This window comes from Pagrus pagrus (genome assembly GCF_965226575.1).
Source record: "Pagrus pagrus genome assembly, chromosome: 11".
Lineage (NCBI taxonomy): Eukaryota > Metazoa > Chordata > Actinopteri > Spariformes > Sparidae > Pagrus > Pagrus pagrus.
The window spans coordinates 6,508,411-6,528,140 of record NC_140195.1 but is presented as its reverse complement, the minus strand read 5'-3'; the positions used below and the strand labels follow the sequence as shown (position 1 = coordinate 6,528,140).

The window sequence follows — 19,730 nt, the reverse complement described above, 5'->3', positions numbered from 1 at the left end:
TTGGAGCTATTCAAATAAAATTGGCAAGGCAAAAAAAAAGAAAAAGAAAAAGTAGGCCCATCACACTGTATTTCCTCCTCACTCACATCAAAAACAAACTGTCAAGGATGATTTATCTGACCGTGAAGCACTACAATAGACGTTTTAATGATGATTATTTGCATATTTGAATGCGGAAGACAGAATAGTAGGCTGTGTTTGAAGCAGCATCATCAAATGGCGGTAGTAAAAGGTTTTTTTTTTTCTCTCCCCTCAGTGCACAGAAGCAAATCCCCTGCCCTGCGTATATAAACCGGAGAGCGCCGCCCTCCCATTCAGCAGTTGTTGCATCGACCCCGTTGGGTACACCACGCGACGCACCGTTTTTAACGCCTTTTTTCTTCACGTTTTCTCTTTCTCCTCTTCCTCTTTGAAACCTCAGACGAAAACATGGTAGGTAAATCTTCCTCATACGTGTGTCTTGAGATATTTTTTTGTGAGGTAGGAATGAAGGTGAAGCGGCTGCTGCTCGTCTCGGCTGTCAGACGACGCCGTGAAGGATTTCCCACCTCAGGACGATGAGCGCCCGGCAGCTTCAGCGCGTTTTTTAGTCGCTGTGACTTCAGTTTTAAACGCTGCTTGCGGTCGTGTTGAGGGACGGAGTGTAATGTTAGTGTTGACACACGGGTTTGTTCTGCAGCACTGGCACAGTGTGATTGTTATTGTGTGTCTGGAGATGAGAACAATGCACCGACTTGGCTCCAGTAGCAGACAATCAGGAGGATGAATCTGATTTACTTCACACAAAAAATGCATTGTTTTCTCAAATATATATTTTTTTTATTTTGTACTCAAATTTAATCTTTAATTGAATCTGTCACCTTGCAAAAAAAATGCCCTGCACCGGTTCAATGCAGGGAGGGGCAGGTTGGCGTGGGGGTGGATGGAGAAGACTGCAGCTAATCATTTCTAATTCACATGATCCAGCAGCTAATTAATCCTAATCTCAGTTTTTAAAACTCATTGCAGCACAGTGGTACCCTTTGAAACACGAAATCCAAATAATACAGCCACTTATCGATTGGTTTCACCTGAGACATAACTAAATTTGCACCACATGAAGATTTCCACGATACAAAATGACCCAGATGTGACTGGAGGGGATGGATTGATGTTTTTGTTTCTCAAGCATCCTCCGCTGTGATTGTGCGTCCTCAAGGCACGAGAGCCAGTGGAATATTCCAGAATGGTGGTGTGCGCGAGCCACGCGCACGTGAATTTGCATTCGTGCCCGTGCTTGCAAAAGAGGGAGAGAGTGTGGGATGAAAAGACAAGAGGACAAAAAAGACTGTAGGAAAGACGAGAGCAGCGTCCTCCTGCCTCGGTGGGGGCTGCTGTCAGGCATTTTTTTGTCCCCTGCTGACTGACTGTGGCGCAGGGAGGTGCCTCCTCCTCCTCCTGCTGCTGCTGCTGCTGCACCGACTGTTCAACTCAGACAGGGGGAGCAGCTCAATGTTCCCAATGTAAATATGCATTTAATTATCGATTTAACATGTAAAAAAAAAAGCCAGCAGTGTCTGGAAATGAGTGTGAAATTAAAAAAAACTAGATTGAGACAGGTGAATAACCTCCCTGGTTTTTTGTGTCCGCAGCGTGAGTGTATCTCCATCCACGTCGGTCAGGCCGGTGTCCAGATTGGCAATGCCTGCTGGGAGCTTTACTGCCTGGAACATGGGATCCAGCCTGACGGGCAGATGCCCAGTGACAAGACTCTGGGAGGAGGAGATGACTCCTTCAACACCTTCTTCAGTGAGACTGGAGCTGGAAAGCACGTCCCCAGAGCTGTTTTTGTGGACCTGGAGCCCACTGTCATCGGTAAGTATCCTCTAGATGAGCATTAATTTAGAAAATATCTAATAATTGTAAACCAATCTGATGCAATAGCTGTTTTTGTCTCCTTTAGATGAGGTGCGCACTGGTACCTACCGCCAGCTCTTCCACCCTGAGCAGCTGATCACTGGCAAGGAGGATGCTGCCAACAACTACGCCCGCGGACACTACACCATCGGCAAAGAGATCATCGACCTGGTGCTGGACAGGATCCGCAAACTGGTGGGTGAAATCAGAGCAGAACGAGTTAATTGCAAAAATATCCAATGAAATGACATAACTCTATCTCATATGTGATCATTGTCTCTCTCTGTCCTCAGGCTGACCAGTGCACTGGCCTTCAGGGCTTCCTGGTTTTCCACAGCTTCGGCGGTGGCACCGGCTCTGGTTTCACCTCCCTGCTGATGGAGCGTCTGTCTGTCGACTACGGCAAGAAGTCCAAGCTGGAGTTCTCCATCTACCCCGCTCCCCAGGTGTCCACCGCTGTGGTGGAGCCCTACAACTCCATCCTCACCACCCACACCACCCTGGAGCACTCTGACTGTGCTTTCATGGTAGATAACGAGGCCATCTACGATATCTGTCGCAGGAACCTCGATATCGAGCGTCCAACTTACACCAACCTGAACAGGTTGATCAGTCAGATTGTGTCCTCCATCACTGCCTCCCTTCGTTTCGATGGTGCCCTCAATGTTGATCTGACAGAGTTCCAGACCAACTTGGTGCCATATCCCCGTATCCACTTCCCTCTGGCCACCTATGCCCCCGTCATCTCTGCTGAGAAGGCTTACCATGAGCAGCTCTCAGTGGCCGAAATCACCAACGCCTGCTTCGAGCCAGCCAATCAGATGGTGAAATGCGACCCTCGCCACGGCAAGTACATGGCTTGCTGCCTGCTGTTCCGTGGTGATGTGGTGCCCAAAGATGTGAATGCTGCCATTGCCACCATCAAAACCAAGCGTTCCATCCAGTTTGTGGACTGGTGCCCCACTGGTTTCAAGGTTGGCATCAACTACCAGCCGCCCACTGTAGTTCCTGGTGGAGACCTGGCCAAGGTCCAGAGGGCTGTGTGCATGCTGAGCAACACCACCGCTATTGCAGAGGCCTGGGCTCGGCTCGACCACAAGTTTGATCTGATGTATGCTAAACGTGCCTTTGTGCACTGGTATGTTGGTGAGGGTATGGAGGAGGGAGAGTTCTCCGAGGCCAGAGAGGACATGGCAGCTCTGGAGAAGGATTATGAGGAGGTTGGAGTCGACTCCATTGAGGGTGAGGGAGAGGAGGAAGGAGAGGAATATTAAAAGGCATTAGTTAAACAGGAAATAATTGATTGCAATGTGTTCTTGAATGCATTCCAAACATATGTCTATCAATTACCAGTTTGGCTCTGTTCTAAATAAAGTTCCTATGACACGTGAATCTGTTTGTCTTTCGTTAATTCAACCTTAATATATTTTTGGTGTATAGTCATACAAAGTATTGACATTCTGAATCTTGGAGATCCTATGTATTCAAGTTATAGACTTATAACACCACAAATTTAAGTGTTTTCTTATTAAATTGTGCAGCATATGGTGTATATACAGGAATAAACAACTATAAGGCTAATTAAGTTAGCATGTTGAAGCTATGGATTCTCAACTGCAGTCCAATCCCTGATTATCCAGGAAATATGGTTTCATTTATGAAAATGTACATGCTAATGTCTCATCTCAGTTGGTATAATAAGATTTCTGTGCATGGTTTTGAAATCATAACATGATTTGTGATGATTATTTTGAACAAAATCTGTTACTATCAAGATTGTGCTTACTACCGAGGGATGGGAGAAGTCTTTTTGGCTGTCAGTGTTATATCATGGATCATGGATAAACCCAGCATCAGATTATTTTGGATGGGATTAAGGAGTTCATCTCATTTACAACACTAGTGTAGCTGCTTCATCAGTTAGAATCACAGCAAAACAAGAGTACACAACTGTTTTGAGCAAAGTTTATTGGAAAAAAACACACAAATTCAGTTTTATCCAAATCAAAGCACACACGTGTACAACCAAACCTGCTTCAAATAGGTACAAAAGATCTGAGCATGTCTAATGGAAAACATTCGATTGAAAACCCAAATATTACAAATGAATGTGTTATTTAGAAAACATGTAAAAAAAAAAAAAAAAAAAAGTATAAAAAGACCTCAAAGGTGCCTTTAACTTGCAAATCATAGGTTGCCTGGTTTTGCATTTGGTTGTAAGAGGCTGGCGATGGCTCACACCGGCCTTTCCTGCAGCAGAGGACAGTTGTCCACAGCTCCCCGTCTGTTCAGAAGACTCCAGAACATGGAGGCTCCAGAGCAGCTGTGAGCCCGGCTGGGCTGCTGGCCTGCAGACATAATCATGTCTTCCTTCAGAGGACGGTAGGACTTAAAGCGCCTGTTGAGTAAAACACAAAATCCAAACACGTTGTTTAAATTACATGTGCTTTACAGATAGGCCGGTAATGTTTTATGTTTTTTAAAATTTTCCACAAAATATCTTGGAAAGAAAACAAAATGACTAACACGACTATTTTTTGCTCTCAGAGGAAGACGTGAATCTTAAAAACAAGTCACACTGACATGTTTTTGCCTTTTAAGTAAGAAGGGTCCAGCTGCAATCTGGCACACTACACTTCATTACATGACTCATCACTATGATATCTTTTTCTAACCCTCACCGAGCAGTGTTTGTGCATAAACCAAACTATTCTGAGGGTGTATCAGGGAGTGGGTGATGTAGTTTTCTTGGGATTTGTGACAAGTTGTGAACATATATAGAATATCACCAGATTTTTTTCCTTTTAAGTCAATAAATTAGGTTGTTTTAGATTGAAATAAATTAAAAAAAATGATATCTACAAAGAAAGTCAGTTCTTACTTGTAAGAATATGCGACTATCCCTACTGCTAGAACGAGAACCAGGACACCCATGACCATGGCGATGGTGCCAGGCGAGGACAGACCTGAACCTGAAACAAAGATCACATTGTGAAGAAGCAGGACAAAGCAGACATGCACTCATTTGTGGACTTTTGCACGGTGGTCAATGCTGCGTACCAATGTCGACGTTGACTTTAGCACTGGTGGCAGCTAAACTGACGTCATTGGCCATTGACACGTTGACGCAGTAGACACCAGAGTCATTGAAGAAGTGACGTAACACCATCTGGCACTCTTTGGAGGGCTCCACCATGTTGCACGCTGTATGAATGGGCTTCAAGCACTCTGCATCCAGAATCACACTGCACACCTCTTTAGGAAGGCTGGAGGAAGAAGATGCTCCAGTGAGTCAAAATAAACAAGATAATGCTTTTACAAGATACAGAATTTTGGATTATTCGATAAATTGCAGGAGTATTCACCTTCCCTGGCAGGTAACAGTGATATCCAAAACATTTTTGTCCATTTCAGGTGTTGCAATCACAGCATTGTCCATCTGTACGATCTCTACTTTCTCAATGCCCTCTGAAGACAAAGACAAGAGGGAAAGGATCACTGACAGTCATCTTAATTGTTTATGTTACATTTTAATGAATGTAACATTGATGAAACTCACCAAACACTTCAATGCCGGTGCAGAAGGAGCCGTAACGATATATGACACAGTCGTCATCGGAGGGTTTATCGTCAGCATCCCTCTTAGCTACTACGACCACTGTGGCTCGGCCTGTCAGTGTCACTGTTTGCTTTGCACCTGATGAGATTAAACAACAGGAAGTGAGTATATTGATCGTAAAAAAAACTGCATGTGGTGCAAATTAAGATTATTTTCTCCGTCTTGGATCGAGTGAGGGGCGTCTCACCAAACTCTGATCAAACTGTCTTAGCTAGGCAGTGCTGATAAACTATACACCAAGATTACCTGCTGCTTCACTGTCAGCTGGCATCTCATTGTTGACAGGAGAGGGAGTCTTGGCCACTGCGGGTGCTTCCTGGGCAGGCTGAGCATTGGAGGCAGTGGAGGCCTCATCCTCAGTGTTGTCCTCCTCGGTGTCTGAAGGAACCATGTTGACATTCAGGACAGTTGCCTTGGTGGAAACCAGTATGGGGGCAGCAGACACCAGTACAGCAGCTTTCACTACATACAGGGAAGATTGATGAGTCAGGTCTGTGCTTCAATAAGATATGTGGAGCTGAGGTACATGGGTACAGAATATTGTATATATTCTTATATTTTTGGCTTAGACTGAATAGTTGGACATTTTTCGGAAAAATGCTTCAAAAGCTTTCAGTGTGTTTTAAAATCAAAATCAACACCACCGCAGTCAAGAGGCCTTCTCAGACCTGGTATTAACATCCAGCCTGAGTGATCCGATCACAAGTGGACAGCTGTCAGTCCGTCATTTCACACCTGGCATCAAACATGTCTCGACACACATCTTAAGTGTCCACTTGTAATCGGATCTCACTGACCCGTGTTATATGGCATCTATGACGAAAAAACATATGACTGGGACATAGGGACACAATATTTTTAACACAAAGAAAGAAATATTTTCATGTATGACATTTGCCGAATTTACAAGAAAGTGCGAATGATTAAGAATTTGTCAGACAGCGTTTCATACAGTTTATAAAGTTTCTCCTAACTCAAAAACTCACAAAATTGTGCAGTTTTTTTATGGAATCTGGTGACTTTCTCCACAGGCAACACGGAAGTAGCCTGTATTGGTTACTGTTTACTGTATTTGTAGAATTTAATGTGTTTACCATCAATATCATGTTATTTTCTTTCAGAAATTTAGTGTAAAAGGTGAAATCAGTTGAAACAGTGTTGAAACAGCTGCTAAATGTTGGCATGTAGACTTTTTACAGGGAAATAAACAACTTTATGCGTTACATTTGGTGCCAAATTTACAAGAAGGCATGAATAATTTGGAATTTGTCGTAGCTGTTTTGCAAAGTTTATCGTTTACTAGCTCAATGAATGATCACATGAATGGAAATCTAAAAGTTACTCTGAACTGCAGCATCTGTCCCTACCTGTGGTTCCCTGATCAGCAGGTGGCCCGGGAGCTTTGGTCGGGGGATCAACTGGAGGGTCGCAGGCCTTATCTGGGATGACCGCCTGGATCACCACCTGAGGCTTGAATGAGCCAGAGGTAATGTATGTGTGAGTGACGGTCAACTCTCTGGAAATGAGGGCTCCGCTCTCATCCCCAAAGTCCCAGTTGAAGGTGATGTCTGCGTTGCTGAGGTACTCGCTGGGGTCGTGGAGGGTGATGGTGAAGGCGATCGCTCTGTTCTGGATGAAACGCATGTCTCCGGCCACGATGTCGTTCACTTGGTCCAGGGAGACGGCGAAGGGGATTTGATCTGAGGAGAACACAAATCAATGACTTCAACAATTCATGGCAATACCTGGAGTTGGAGTTTTTTTCAGCCTTCCCTTATGCATTTTATTATATTATTTAAAAAGAGATTAATGTAGTTGTAAGTGCCTCATAATACAGAATATTTGAAACAGAAAAACAGAAGGCGTTTTCTCTCTCCTCTTAAAAAAGATTAACTCACCAGTGATGGAGAATTGAGTGGAGGCGTATCCCAGAGGAATGAACTTCTCCTTGCTGCGGTAGTGGTAGATGACGATGTCCATGGTGTAGGAGCCCAGCGGGATGTCATCTGTATCGATGGTCAGGGAGGAGGAGGGTCCGTCTGCCACCTGCCAGTACTGACCTGTCGAATGAGCACCCAGAGCCTCATGAGTACTATGTGATAGGCCTACACTAAGCCTGCCTGAGTTACAAAGTGCTGTGCATACGTACGACACAGCAAACAATGAAAGAGTCACAAAGAAAAGCAAGTATTACAATGGGAATTACAAATATAAAGATAAAGAAAACAGAAGGAAAAACACAAGAGGATAAAAATAAGTAAAACCCGAATAAAACAAAGATGAAAACATTGAATTCAGGGGATAAAAGCAGCTTTAAAGTGTGTTTAGAGGAATGATTTAAAATGTTTGTATGATGCGTTCAGGGTCCAAACTTACTTAGTTGACTTACATGAGTTATAAAATCATGGACAACACAATGAACAGCTTAAAAAGTAATTATGTGAAGTTCTTCTTAACAGTCACATTGGGGATAATTTCAATGAATCCTCAAGATATGCAAAATCTGAATCCCAAAGTCATGGATTGTTTGTGTTGAGGATTTGAGGTTGTGGACAAATGAAGTGACATAATCTGATCATATGATGAGGCTCATACATAATCCACCCAGGGTCATATTTCAGGTCATGTCATGTGACATAAGAAACTCAGTGACCCTCAGAAAAAAAAAACATAATTTAGAGACATCTGAAGAGAGACGAAGGCTCCACTCACCCCACGTCTTCCAGACAAACACATAGTTTGGCTTCTTGTCCTTCTTAACTGGCGCCCCATCAGGAAAAACAGCCTCCCAGTCCGTGTTTTGAGTTGGGTATACTGGCTCAGACTCGTGGTACTTTGTTCCTGTATCAGGAGAAAGAGCAATATGTGAGCGACAAAGACATTTAAACCACTCTACAGCCACACGGACGGCTATCAGGAGCAGCTCTGCACTTTGAGCTACATGCTAATGCTAACAGGCTAATGAGGATGCTGCTAACATACAGGTGTTTAACAGGAAGTGAATGAAAGTAACTAAGTTAGTGAGTAGTGTAGCTAGTACTCAAGTACAATTTGAGGTACTAAACTTGAATATTTCTATTTTTTGCTACTCTAAAAATACTTTTACTCCACTAGCCTACATGTACTTGATAATTTTAGGTAGTACAGTACATACATGTAACTGTATGTATAATTTACTTTAACTTGTACATTTGATACTTAGCGTGAAGTACATTTATCACCAGAAAATTGCTTTTAATACCTCACTTTGAAACCATAGGCTCCCCTATAAAATAAACATAATAATCACTTATCTGTCTAAGTCATTGATTCATATATAATGGGATGTTTGTAGTAATAGTATAAGATTAAGATGATTTTAAAGTTGCTTAAATGGTTGTCTATTATTGATATTACAGGTATAGGACTTTATGGGCTCCATTTTGTTGAGATATTTCAGTGAGGACTAAAGTGTTGAACCTTTAAAAATACAGTAAAGTGTGTATTGTGCAGTGTGTGTATAGCATTTCACCATTGTGTCTCTCTGTGTGTGTGCACAGGGTGTGTTACCATTGACTGTGCAGTCTTTGGCCCACACAACGTCTCCATCAGGCTGCACCTTCTGGTTGTGTGGGAACTCCAGGTCGATGGTGAAGGTGACTTTGGCTGCAGTCAGAGTTGGTGAATCGTTCCCAACATTGAAAGAAACTCTTCCACCTGGATGAAGAAGACAGGACGACACAGAGTATAAGGTGACGATGCACCCTGGTGGCCTCGACCATGTCATCAGTTCAAGGTAAATCAGTCCTTCACAAAAATGTCCCCGAGATAATTTAATGTTGAAAATCATAATCCGTGATTATGGCAACAACATTTCAACAGATACCTTTCCAGGAGTCTTTGTATCGTGGGTCTCCATCTTTCCAGATTGGGTACATCTTAGTGTTCCATGATGGATAGCGAGTGAAGCGGTTTCTGGGCTCTGAAACACCAAGCATGAATATATTATATTGTTATAAAGTGTTTCCTGAGATGAACTTTCTAATTTTTGTGTAGGGAAAAAAAAGATGATGTTCAATTGGTACACTTAAAATCAATTAATCAGTTCCAGTTAATTCTAGGGGCCAGTGCGCAGATGGTCAGCTGAAATTCATAAATTCCTATACTTTAAAGATACTTTTAAGTCCTAAAATGTGACTTGTGATGCCCACCAAAGCTCAAACGAGGGTCTTTTATTGCCAATTTTGAGTCTGTTGTCCCTTCAATCCCCCTCATGTGACGCTCAGCTGAGCGTGTGCATGATTTTATCACAGATTAACAATGTCACAGGGCTGAATTTGGATTAAATATGAACGCAGACAACAAAGCTTATTATCAGCTGAACCAGACTTTTGAATGTGATGATGAATTGTGCCTGTATTATAGTAATCACTCCCCATTTTTGGTTGAAGTGGATGCCAAATGGTGAAAGGTGTTACTATTTGCATGTCTAGAAATATATCTTTCCATCCGTTAGATGATGTTTTTGTCTGTTTCCCAGACTGCTAAAGGGTGTGTTCATTTTTCTAGTCTCCTTCAAATGTACGTGTGTAGGATTATGATGACTAGCCAGTGCTTTGCTTTACAAAGGTCACATTCTGGGTCGTTCAGATTCATGCATGGTTGAGTAAAGAGGTCGTGGGAAAAATATCTGGATCTTACAGGCTAAAACATTTGCAGAACTACATTATTAGAAAACTGGATTTACTTTCATGTAAGAAATGAAAATAATGGTAATGGAATCAGACTTAATTTTTGACTTTCTGTTAATTTCTTAATTCTGTTAAAAACTAAAGGGAGCCTCAGGGAAACTTTGATTTTCAGAGCTGACGCTTTAATATTGTCTGAAGTACTGTTTGTTAAAAAGCAGTGGTGGAAACTAACTAAGTACCTTAATATGGTACTTAAGTATACAGTTTAGGAACTTTCCACATGTCTTGCCATGTTGCCCTACTTTATGTGTATACTTCAGAGGGAAATCTTGCACTTTTCACTTACAGCTTACTTACTTTACGCTACAAATGGATACTTTACATACAAAAAACACACGATCATCTTATAAAGTACGATATATTGTTATTGATGATGATACTACCCAATAGTTTACATAAAGGTGTTTACATGTTTCTCAGTCTCGACAAATTTCAACACGAAAATGCTACTTACACATTAAAGGATAAGTTCACCCAAAAATGAAAATTCGGTCATTATCTGCTCACCCTCATGCGGACGGAAAGTTGGGTCAAGTTTCATAGTCTACAAAACCTTTCTGGAGCTTCACAGAAAACCAGCGAAAAAACAAGAAACAGGCTCCATATAAAACATAAAATGGCTCCATAGAGCTCGTCTGGCCTTTCGAAGCCCTGAGACATTATTTACACTCCTGACATGTGGTCGAGCTCTTGCACCCACTTCAGATGGGGTGCACGCCGAAGCTTTTAGCTTAGCAGCCTCAGTTCAAATTTCAGTTTTAAGAAGCGTGAAAATAACTTTTCAAATTAGCTTGGGATCTTTTACCTTTTAAAACAAGATAGCGTTGCAGCAAACAAAAATGCTGCAACGCTATTTTGCTGCGAAGCTCCAGGAATGTTTTGTGGACTATAAAACTTCCGATGACTTTCCATCTGCATGGGGGTGAGTAGATGATGACTGAATTTTAGTTTTTGGGTGAACTGCTCCTTTAATGCATCAGTAATAATAATATAATACATTGTGAATTATAACATTCACAGGGTTTTTTCCCTGAATCGTGAGCACTTTAACTTTATTGATCCCATTTAAATACAGTAAACGATCTCTTTTTCTTGCTTTGACTCTGAAATACTTTTTAGCTTTGAGTAAAGTAAAGGATGAATTTGAAATCTGCAGCCTCATCAGTCAATTCAGACACATTCTCTCATTATTGTGAAATGCAAAGTTCAGTTTAAAATGTTTTTTCTGTACTTACTTGCCACAGTGTGTGAAGCTACAGCCAGCAACACCAACAGTACAGCAGACGTCCGCATTGTCAATGCCCCTCCTCTTTAAGAAGTATCCCTTTTGTGAGCACCAGGCAGCAGAAAACCAGCTTTATAAACTCTATGTTTGACCTCACATCTTTGAGGAAACGCCTCCTTCCTCATTAGGCCCCGCAGCAAGACCCTCCTCCAATCAGGTCGTGATTTGTGTATTTACAGTAAAAGCTCGTCCGGCGGATTACGGTCGCACGTACAGTAGAGAAAGCGCCACATAATCACTTAAGAAATGCAAAATTCCTTTTTTTGCATGGCAACAGAATTTGGATCACAAGACGAACTCGAGTGCAGAAAACGAACAAAAGAAATAACTTTCAAATAAATATTCTGCAAATGTGAGTATAAAGCTGTACTCAGCAATGTTATGCTTCTTTATATATCTGTACTTCACTACATCTCAGAGAGGAACATATTGTAGTTTTATATGTCATAGCAAGAGTTATGAAATATCTAGAAGTTTTAATTTATTACATCTATTGAATTAAAATATAAAAATGCTTCTTCGAACTCCTAGTCTGGACTGCTAACTGCACGGCCACCTGAGCTAAGTTGCGAATGGCAGCTGCACTTAGCGGCAGTTAGCGATCGCTCTATAGTGATGTGCTGCCCCCTATTTGTTTTGTTACATATTGCACCTTTAATTTGTGTTCAATGTGACCCTTTATCTTGAACATACATAATAGAAATTGATGGAACATGTACATGCAATTAAAATATTTAAAGTGCAATATGTAAGAATTGGAATAGGGGGCAGCCTATCACTAATGTAACCGCCAACTGCTTCTAGCTGCTGCTGTTAGCCGCTTAGCTCTGTTAGCTGTGCAGCTAGTCCAGGGTAGCTTGGAGGACTCAGGGAATGTGTTTACACTGCTAGCACAGGAGCTTTGGACCCAAACGTGCTGGGGCTAGCTGGTTAGCATGCTAACTTCAGTAGTTATCTCTGACGTCGTTATGTCAAAACTGTTTTTTCTTCATATTCTGTTGATAATTTTAGTAAAAATGTAACATTTTCAACTGAAATTCTTACATATTGCACCTTTAAACTCAATGCTTTAGGCAGATTATGTTTTGAGTATGATTATATATGCGTGAAGAGGCATTGTATCAGCTTTTAAGTCAATATTTTAAAAACATTACCAACCTTATACAATAACTCTAATGCAAACAACAAAAAATGTATACATTTAGAGAAACAATTATTTTATTTAGATTGTTTAAAGCCCAGTGCAATACCACAGGATCATATTCAGATCATGAGGGTTACATTATCATGATTTTTTAGGGGGTCTGGGGTGTTAGTTCCACAAAGCATGTGCTTTCAACACAGTCTGAATAGTCACCTAAATCTCTGCTCAAATCACCTGACCCATTTGGACTTGCCCGTCTTATTGTTCCTAATTATGTGCGGATTTATTCTGAAATACTGTCGCTACTGATGGTTATCTGCCGTCAAACCCACGTCATAGAAAAAGTACTTTAGATCCGCAGCTAAAAATTCTCCTCTTAAATATGATAAAATGTAAATGTTTCAATATTTGTGTAACAGGGAGTTTTTCATATCTGTGTCATTCGAACAAGGCCGTGCCTGGAGAACAGAAATGGGAGGAATGTAGCCTTAATGAGGATTATTGAAGCACTTGTGACTCCCTAAATTCATCCGGCTTTGTCCCTCTACCCCCAAGGACTATAAAGTAACTGTTGAAAGATTTTTTGTCTCCATATCATATGCCAAACTGTGACACTGTTTAAACCTCTTTTTAAACAATGTCAGCATTCACAGCAAATCCTTTTTAAAGCCTGTTTCATCTGTCGTGAACCCTTGAACTCCCATTCAGGCCTCAACATGCATGTACGTGTCTGTACATAATAGTGATAATAGTAAAATAATGAAGCATACTGTACAACATGAAATCTCGGTACTATTTAATCGATTTTTGCATTAGATTATAAAAATCAAACCTGGATAAAGTTAGGTTATCATAGCAAACCGAGGGTAGACAAAAGCATCTGTAAACCATAGTTTGACATTACACATATTCATGTGTATTTCTATAGGTAAAAACTGACAATGGTTAACAGTAGCTTTTATGAACTTTTATGCGACTAAAACATATTGAAATTAGACAAAGAGGTCAGGAGTTCACAGTTTTAAAGTTGTCTTATATCCCTCATTTATCCAAACCCCAAGATGAGCTTTAAAACCTCCTGCGCTCTGTTGACTGAAACTAGTAGAGAACTCCCTCAATATGCTATGTAGCATCTGGCTAATTTTTGAAACTAAGTATAAAAAAGATGAAGGAAATAATTCATTTAGTCCTATACCAGTTCATAAGTTATAACACAGGTCTTGTTTTCCAGTAGACATATTGACTCATCACAGGTGTTACTAATAACATTAACAATGGCTGTGATCTGTTCACGAGTCATGACAACATGACCATGAGTCAGCATGAACGGTACCAGGACACTGAAACTAAAACAACTGGATTAAATTCAGCCATCATTCTTTTTATTATTTACACCTGTGCTTTCTGTACTGGGACATGTCAACATGTCCTCTGTGGAAAAAGAGCCAAATGAACAACAGGAAACATAGATTTGAATTGGAAATTGTCAAAGGGCGAGGATTAGGGAGGGTTAGACACTCCTAAAGTCCTTAGATAGATAAGTAGTAAAATAATAAAAAATAATTTAATGTGTCTGTGGCTGAAGCTGAAGCTGCTCTTAAGCTTGTCCAGAGTTTTGTGGAGGGGATGAGAGGCATTGTCCATGACAGCCAGCAACTTTGCCAGCAGCCTGCCCTCCGCCACCTCCTCCAGGGTGACACGCTTAGAGCCAACAACAGACCCTGCCTTTTTGATGAGTTTATTCAGTCTGTAGCTGTTGTTATACACCTGAAAGAGACAAAAACAAAACAGAAATTATAATAAAAACTCTTGTAAAAACAAACAAATTAAATGTCATTTTGACTGTCCAGCAGGAGGCGCTGTTCGATAAGTGAGCCACAGTTGAGGCGCTCAGAAGTAGAGCCGCTCCACTTTGATTGGAGGAAGTAATACATCAACAAAGAAAGATGGCCGAAGTGATAGAGCTGCAGAAACTGAAGGTTGGCGGAGTCTTAAATATGTATTTATTTAACACATTAGGTACCTTTATGAGCAAACAATGTGTTTTATGAATTGTTAATTATAAGACCAGAGCGCGAGCTTACGGATAACTGTGAGGTTTGAAGAACAAAATGGCTCCACCGGCTGTGGAGGCAAATAACCGGCGTGTGTTCACGTTGTTCATTCAGCTGCGAAGCTAACCTTAGCCGACCGTAACGACATAAGTTAAACACGTTGCTTTAGATTAAACGGGCAGCTGGGAAGTGATTTAAATTAAAAGATAAAGGTGTACTGTTGGGTTAAAACTGCAAATGTTGCTGCTCGTGTTGGGTAAAAAGGCGCCCTAACATGTCCGGTCCAATTAAAGTAACGTCACTGGTTAAACGGGTTGAACTCCGTCAGTCAAATCGTTGATCTTAGCGAAACTCTGATCCACTAAAACACCTTGTTGTCCCGTTTATAAGCTGTGTAGAAGACTGCAACTCCTCTACTATAATTGTTTTCAGTGTATTTACTAAACTTATTCACTTTCTACTAAAGAGTTTAGTTCAGTGTCTCATAACCTTCTTGTTTCCGAGTTGAAGAATCATCTTAAACTCAAGTTTTAAGCCAACATTGACGAGAAGTCCCTAAAATCCTTAGACACATAATTTATTAGCAACTATTTTAATAATACTTAGTTTATTAAGTACATATTTTTTTCAAACATTGCCAAGTTCCATCTTCTCAGTGAAGAAAAGATTTGTGTTAGTAACATTTTAAAATAATAAAAGACAAGAGCAAATGTTTACAGACCAAATGATTAATCATGGGAATAATTATAACATTAAATGCCCAGTATGTGATTTCTGCAACCAGGCCCCTCTCAGAACATAACAAAAAGACATAAATAGCATTGCGTCATGTGAGGTGCTGTCGTCATTGATAACAACCAACATTGCGGATGAAAATCTGTCTATGTGATTCAAGCAGAAATGTTTTCTGATGAAAATGGTGTAGAGTTTTATTCACGTTATGTTTAGTCTTGTTCGCTGACTCTCCCGGAAGTTAAAGTGGCAGGTGACCAATTGAAACACATCGCTGCCTTAGCAAAAGAAATCCTGATTTCTCTGAGTTTGAATACTGTTGGAAACAGTTAGCATATTATTAGTCCACGGCTCAACAAAATACACAGCAATGGTCCAGTCATTTGAGACATTTTTAATGCAATAAATGTTACCTATCACATCCTTCGATGTTAATGATAATTTGTTATTTTCAAACCTAAGTTCTACATCAACTTGGCAACTCCCTTGTTTAGAGCTACATTGTAAAACAGAAATTGCCCCTGATGAAAAGCAAAGCAAGGTTGGTAAATGGTGCTTGATATATTTAAAGTACTCTTTCTGTTTCTCCCAATGTTTTAGCTTGCTGAACTGCGGCAGGAGTGTGAGGCCCGAGGCCTGGACACCAAGGGAAACAAAGGAGAACTCATTGCCCGACTGCAAGCCTATCTGGAAGAGCATGGTGAGGCAAAATACCCTTCAGATTGTGACACACTTTAGACCTGGCAGTTCTCAAATGATGATGAGACTTTGTATATTCTTCATACTTCCTGAAATTTTCTTTATCCCCTAATCCTTACAACAGAGGAAGATGTGGATGTAGATGACGTGCTGGCAGAGGATACTGAGGTAATGTGATTACTGATATTTCATGATGTGAGCTCTTTAACTTGCCTTCTTAGACCTTGTTGGACCATTTTGTGAGGTAGTGATAAATGTTTCTATTTTCCTTTTTAGGACTTCACTAAAGTTGAGACTGCCAACAGTGTAAAAGATGACAAGGAGTCTGAGTCTCCTGATCCTGAGACGTAAGTTTGTCACGTTAGTGTACATGCTTTTTAACAAACAAACCAAATCAAATGTGTTCATCTGCGAGTTATTTTCTAAAACGTTGCATTATTTTTTTCCTTTTAATAATGTCTACACAATAAGTGACAGTCTTAAACCTAGGACTGGGCTGTGTGACTAGAATTTATGTCACGCCCAATATGCATACTTCTTTTCTAAATGGCCGCACGTGAGGGTAGGTCTACGTGATATAAAAATAATTGAGCAGTCTTTATTGTCCCCAAGAGGCAATTTGGTTTGCAACAGTAGTCAACACAACCAGTACACATCATCCTAAAATAATACAACATTGACATAACATATTACGTACAGGAGTTCATCATAAAAACAAAACTCTACAAAATAAAGCTCTAAGAGTGCATCAGCCCTTTGTTTATAAGGTTCATAATGGTTCATTACTTTTCACCACACAAGTCTAATTAATCCTCACTCATTTCACTTTTTTCTTTCAGACCTGCTGATAAGAAGGTGGTGAAAATATCTCCTCCATCATCCTCCAGTGAAGTACGTATGACATGTTTGCATGCACTAATAAATTGATTTGAAGCATTATAATCCAAGTGTTTTAATTCAGCGATCACTGTCACGTGTAGGAGTTATAATTATCTGAAATTTCAAAAACACACCAAAACGTGATGTTGCATGCTTGTCCAACAGGAACTTCCATACGCACTTCATCTGCACAAGTGTGCGATGGTGTAAAACCAAAGAACTCTGTAATAGTACATATTAGAGTTATTTCACTTTTACATGTAATCATGAACAAAATCACCACCTCAGCCAGCAGCTTGTGTTCTGATTTCAAATGTCACCTTTGGTTGTGCAGAGACTACAGAAGAGAGCTGAACGTTTCAACATGCCTGCGTCATCTGAAAGCAAAAAGGCCATACGTGCGGCAAGGTAAGACTTCACCAGACTCCTTCTTTGAGTGTCTGTGAAAGGATACAGTTTAGTACAACTTGAATTTAATTGTTGTAATTTTGGCCATCATTCATTTGAGCTGGTATAAATTAGTTTTTACTTATAGGAATTGTCAAGGTAAATAGTCATGTTTAAATGATTATGCTCCTTTTCTTCAGGTTTGGCTTACCAGCCGAAACTTCCAGCCCCGCTCCAGGTCCGTTGTCTTTCTTCACTCATTCTCACTAAACTGAATTTTCTATGTTCTTAATAGAACAAAGGTGTATGTATAGAGAACTTGGGTTGAAGGGTTTCCTTTGGTTTTATAATGATTGCTTCCTAGGAATACATCAGTCTTTGCGCAGTTTGGGATTTCTCACCATGAAGGAAGCCCTGGATAACCAATCATGAAATGACGTTCATTGCTAGTTTAAGTTGTTCTTTCATAACCATCAGATGATGTGGTAGAAGAACAATTCCTGTGAAAAGTGCGCTAACTTTGAGATGACAGTTTTACAGAATCAGAATAGTACATCCCAAAGGTCACATGCAGCCCCCTTGTTGTAGTGTTTGTGTTTTCAGGATTAGGAGACTATTTTATTATCATTATTAATTTTTAAACATGCTTAACCACAGAGCTGGACTGTGTGCTGGTATTTTAGCTTTAAAGGTAACTGTAAGAAACAGCTGCAGCTGAAAAGTTGATTCAGTTTTATTACTGTAATAGAATTTAAAGTTGAGCTATAATTGTGCGACAGCTGTGTGATAGTGTATGGTCTGAGGAATGCTTTTTTATTTGGGTCCTTACAATAGTCTTCAGTATGTGATCACACAGGTACATACAGACACATACTCAGACACATAACAATCACAGGTTTCATCAGGAATCATTTACTTGGAAACGTAATCTCATTCCCCAGCATTCAACCCTGTAGAAAACACAATCTGAAGTGCCAACAATGTAACTCAATGACCTGATAAATCTTTTTGCCGCTTCTCACTTCACAATTTTATCCATTTGTCTCCCAAACAGGCGTTGCTGCTAACAGTAAAGCCCCTGTAAGTATTGACTAGTAAACACATTTCTTCATTCCTCCAGTTCATGCAATGAAGTTAATGGAGGCATTTTTGTGTCTCATAAAGGTGAACGTCGATCAGCTGAAGAAGAGAGCGGAAAGATTCGGCATGAACGTTTCATCCGTTTCACAAAAGGTGACTTTGAGCTCGAGTGCACGCAGATATTCATGGTTTAACTTCAATTTCTACAGTTTCTGTTGATTAAATATGTTCCCTGCTCTTCTAGAGTCTTAATTTGGCTTTAAAGTGTTTTGTTTTTTCCAGATTGAAGAGGATGAAAAGCTGAAAAAGAGAAAGGAGAGGTTTGGGGCCTTAACAAGTGCAGCTTCAGGTGGTTCAGTTGGTTCAGCCGATGTCGAGGTATGTTTTCTTTCCATTCCTGCCATTTTTGTCGTTTGACTTTGATGACAATGGAGATCAGTTATATTTCATCACAATGCAGTAACTTTTTTTTATAAATGTCAATGTTTTTCTTTCTTTCTACAGGCGAAGAAGATGAAGCGTGCCGAAAGATTTGGAATTGTGTGAATGATGTTTAGGAGCTTGTCTTTTTCTTTTTTTTGTAAAGCATTTTCATGACTGCACAACAGAGGTTCCCGAAGACGACAAATTTTGTGCATAGGATTCCTTTAAATCAAAAGTATAATTAAATACAAAGATACGTTTGTGACGAAAAAGGTTTGGAAAACAAACAAACAGAAAAATCTGTCAATTATCTACTGAGTCTCAAATCTGTGGTTAATTAGAAATAATGCTAATCCGTTTAAATGATGTAACTCACTTATTTGTGTGTACTGTAAGTGTTTAATTGTACTTTTGATTTATCAGACAGCCTGTAATTTTCTTTTTGGTATTTCATTGGTTCACTACTTCAGTTATCTGTCCATTTTATAACATTTTGTGATTTAAAATAAATTGTTTTCAATTTTTGATATCTGCTTGGTTTGCTCTGTCTTTTTTGTTGTTTTTTAAATGTCTGTACATCTTTATTACCCACTTGGAGTTGGCCATAGAGACCGTTCAATATTTAGTTGCACCATTGGAGTAATAATTATCAATTTGTATTATTTTACCAGTCCTACATCTGTCTCATGCAAACCTTTTATTGACATTGTTATCTATAAATTACACAGGTTCTGGGACATCATTCCTAAAAAAAAAAAAAACACCAAATGAAATGACAGCCTGCAATCTGAAAAGTAACTAT

The 19,730-nt window shown here is 40.1% G+C and overlaps 3 protein-coding genes across 3 annotated transcripts; 2 read left to right on the top strand and 1 right to left on the bottom strand.

Annotated features, from left to right (window-relative positions):
• Nucleotides 1–304: 304 nt before the first annotated feature.
• On the top strand, nucleotides 305–3,288 carry LOC311265728 (tubulin alpha-1B chain-like). The gene is made up of 4 exons (XM_084367693.1): nucleotides 305–432; nucleotides 1,632–1,854; nucleotides 1,943–2,091; nucleotides 2,190–3,288. Exons 1-4 carry the CDS (start codon nucleotides 430–432, stop codon nucleotides 3,168–3,170), a joined length of 1,356 nt encoding a protein of 451 aa, XP_084223819.1. The 5' UTR covers nucleotides 305–429; the 3' UTR covers nucleotides 3,171–3,288.
• Nucleotides 3,289–3,847: 559 nt separating this feature from the next.
• pmelb (premelanosome protein b) lies at nucleotides 3,848–11,547 on the bottom strand. The gene is made up of 12 exons (XM_084366304.1): nucleotides 11,481–11,547; nucleotides 9,381–9,476; nucleotides 9,065–9,211; nucleotides 8,228–8,356; nucleotides 7,414–7,575; nucleotides 6,883–7,215; nucleotides 5,762–5,977; nucleotides 5,456–5,593; nucleotides 5,262–5,364; nucleotides 4,957–5,162; nucleotides 4,778–4,868; nucleotides 3,848–4,294 (listed from the first exon to the last, which is right to left on the bottom strand). The coding sequence occupies exons 1-12, from the start codon at nucleotides 11,536–11,538 to the stop codon at nucleotides 4,132–4,134; spliced, it is 1,842 nt and encodes a 613-aa protein (XP_084222430.1). The 5' UTR covers nucleotides 11,539–11,547; the 3' UTR covers nucleotides 3,848–4,131.
• Nucleotides 11,548–14,565: 3,018 nt separating this feature from the next.
• sarnp (SAP domain containing ribonucleoprotein) lies at nucleotides 14,566–19,455 on the top strand. Its single transcript, XM_084366431.1, has 11 exons — nucleotides 14,566–14,653; nucleotides 16,061–16,160; nucleotides 16,284–16,327; nucleotides 16,436–16,506; nucleotides 16,999–17,050; nucleotides 17,373–17,446; nucleotides 17,626–17,663; nucleotides 18,480–18,505; nucleotides 18,590–18,658; nucleotides 18,788–18,883; nucleotides 19,010–19,455. Exons 1-11 carry the CDS (start codon nucleotides 14,621–14,623, stop codon nucleotides 19,049–19,051), a joined length of 645 nt encoding a protein of 214 aa, XP_084222557.1. The 5' UTR covers nucleotides 14,566–14,620; the 3' UTR covers nucleotides 19,052–19,455.
• The last annotated feature ends 275 nt before the right edge of the window (nucleotides 19,456–19,730 follow it).

Coding starts and splice junctions, on each gene's coding strand:
- LOC311265728 (XM_084367693.1), top strand. Junction 1,855..1,942: donor CCTGGAGCCCACTGTCATCG/GTAAGTATCCTC, acceptor TGTCTCCTTTAG/ATGAGGTGCGCACTGGTACC. Junction 2,092..2,189: donor TGGACAGGATCCGCAAACTG/GTGGGTGAAATC, acceptor CTCTGTCCTCAG/GCTGACCAGTGCACTGGCCT.
- pmelb (XM_084366304.1), bottom strand. CDS start 11,538: ATGCGGACGTCTGCTGTACTGTTGGTGTTGCTGGCTGTAGCTTCACAC. Junction 7,216..7,413: donor CACTCAATTCTCCATCACTG/GTGAGTTAATCT, acceptor TGTTCTCCTCAG/ATCAAATCCCCTTCGCCGTC. Junction 5,365..5,455: donor CACCGGCATTGAAGTGTTTG/GTGAGTTTCATC, acceptor CTTTGTCTTCAG/AGGGCATTGAGAAAGTAGAG.
- sarnp (XM_084366431.1), top strand. CDS start 14,621: ATGGCCGAAGTGATAGAGCTGCAGAAACTGAAG. Junction 16,507..16,998: donor GAGTCTCCTGATCCTGAGAC/GTAAGTTTGTCA, acceptor TTTTTCTTTCAG/ACCTGCTGATAAGAAGGTGG. Junction 17,447..17,625: donor AAGGCCATACGTGCGGCAAG/GTAAGACTTCAC, acceptor CCTTTTCTTCAG/GTTTGGCTTACCAGCCGAAA.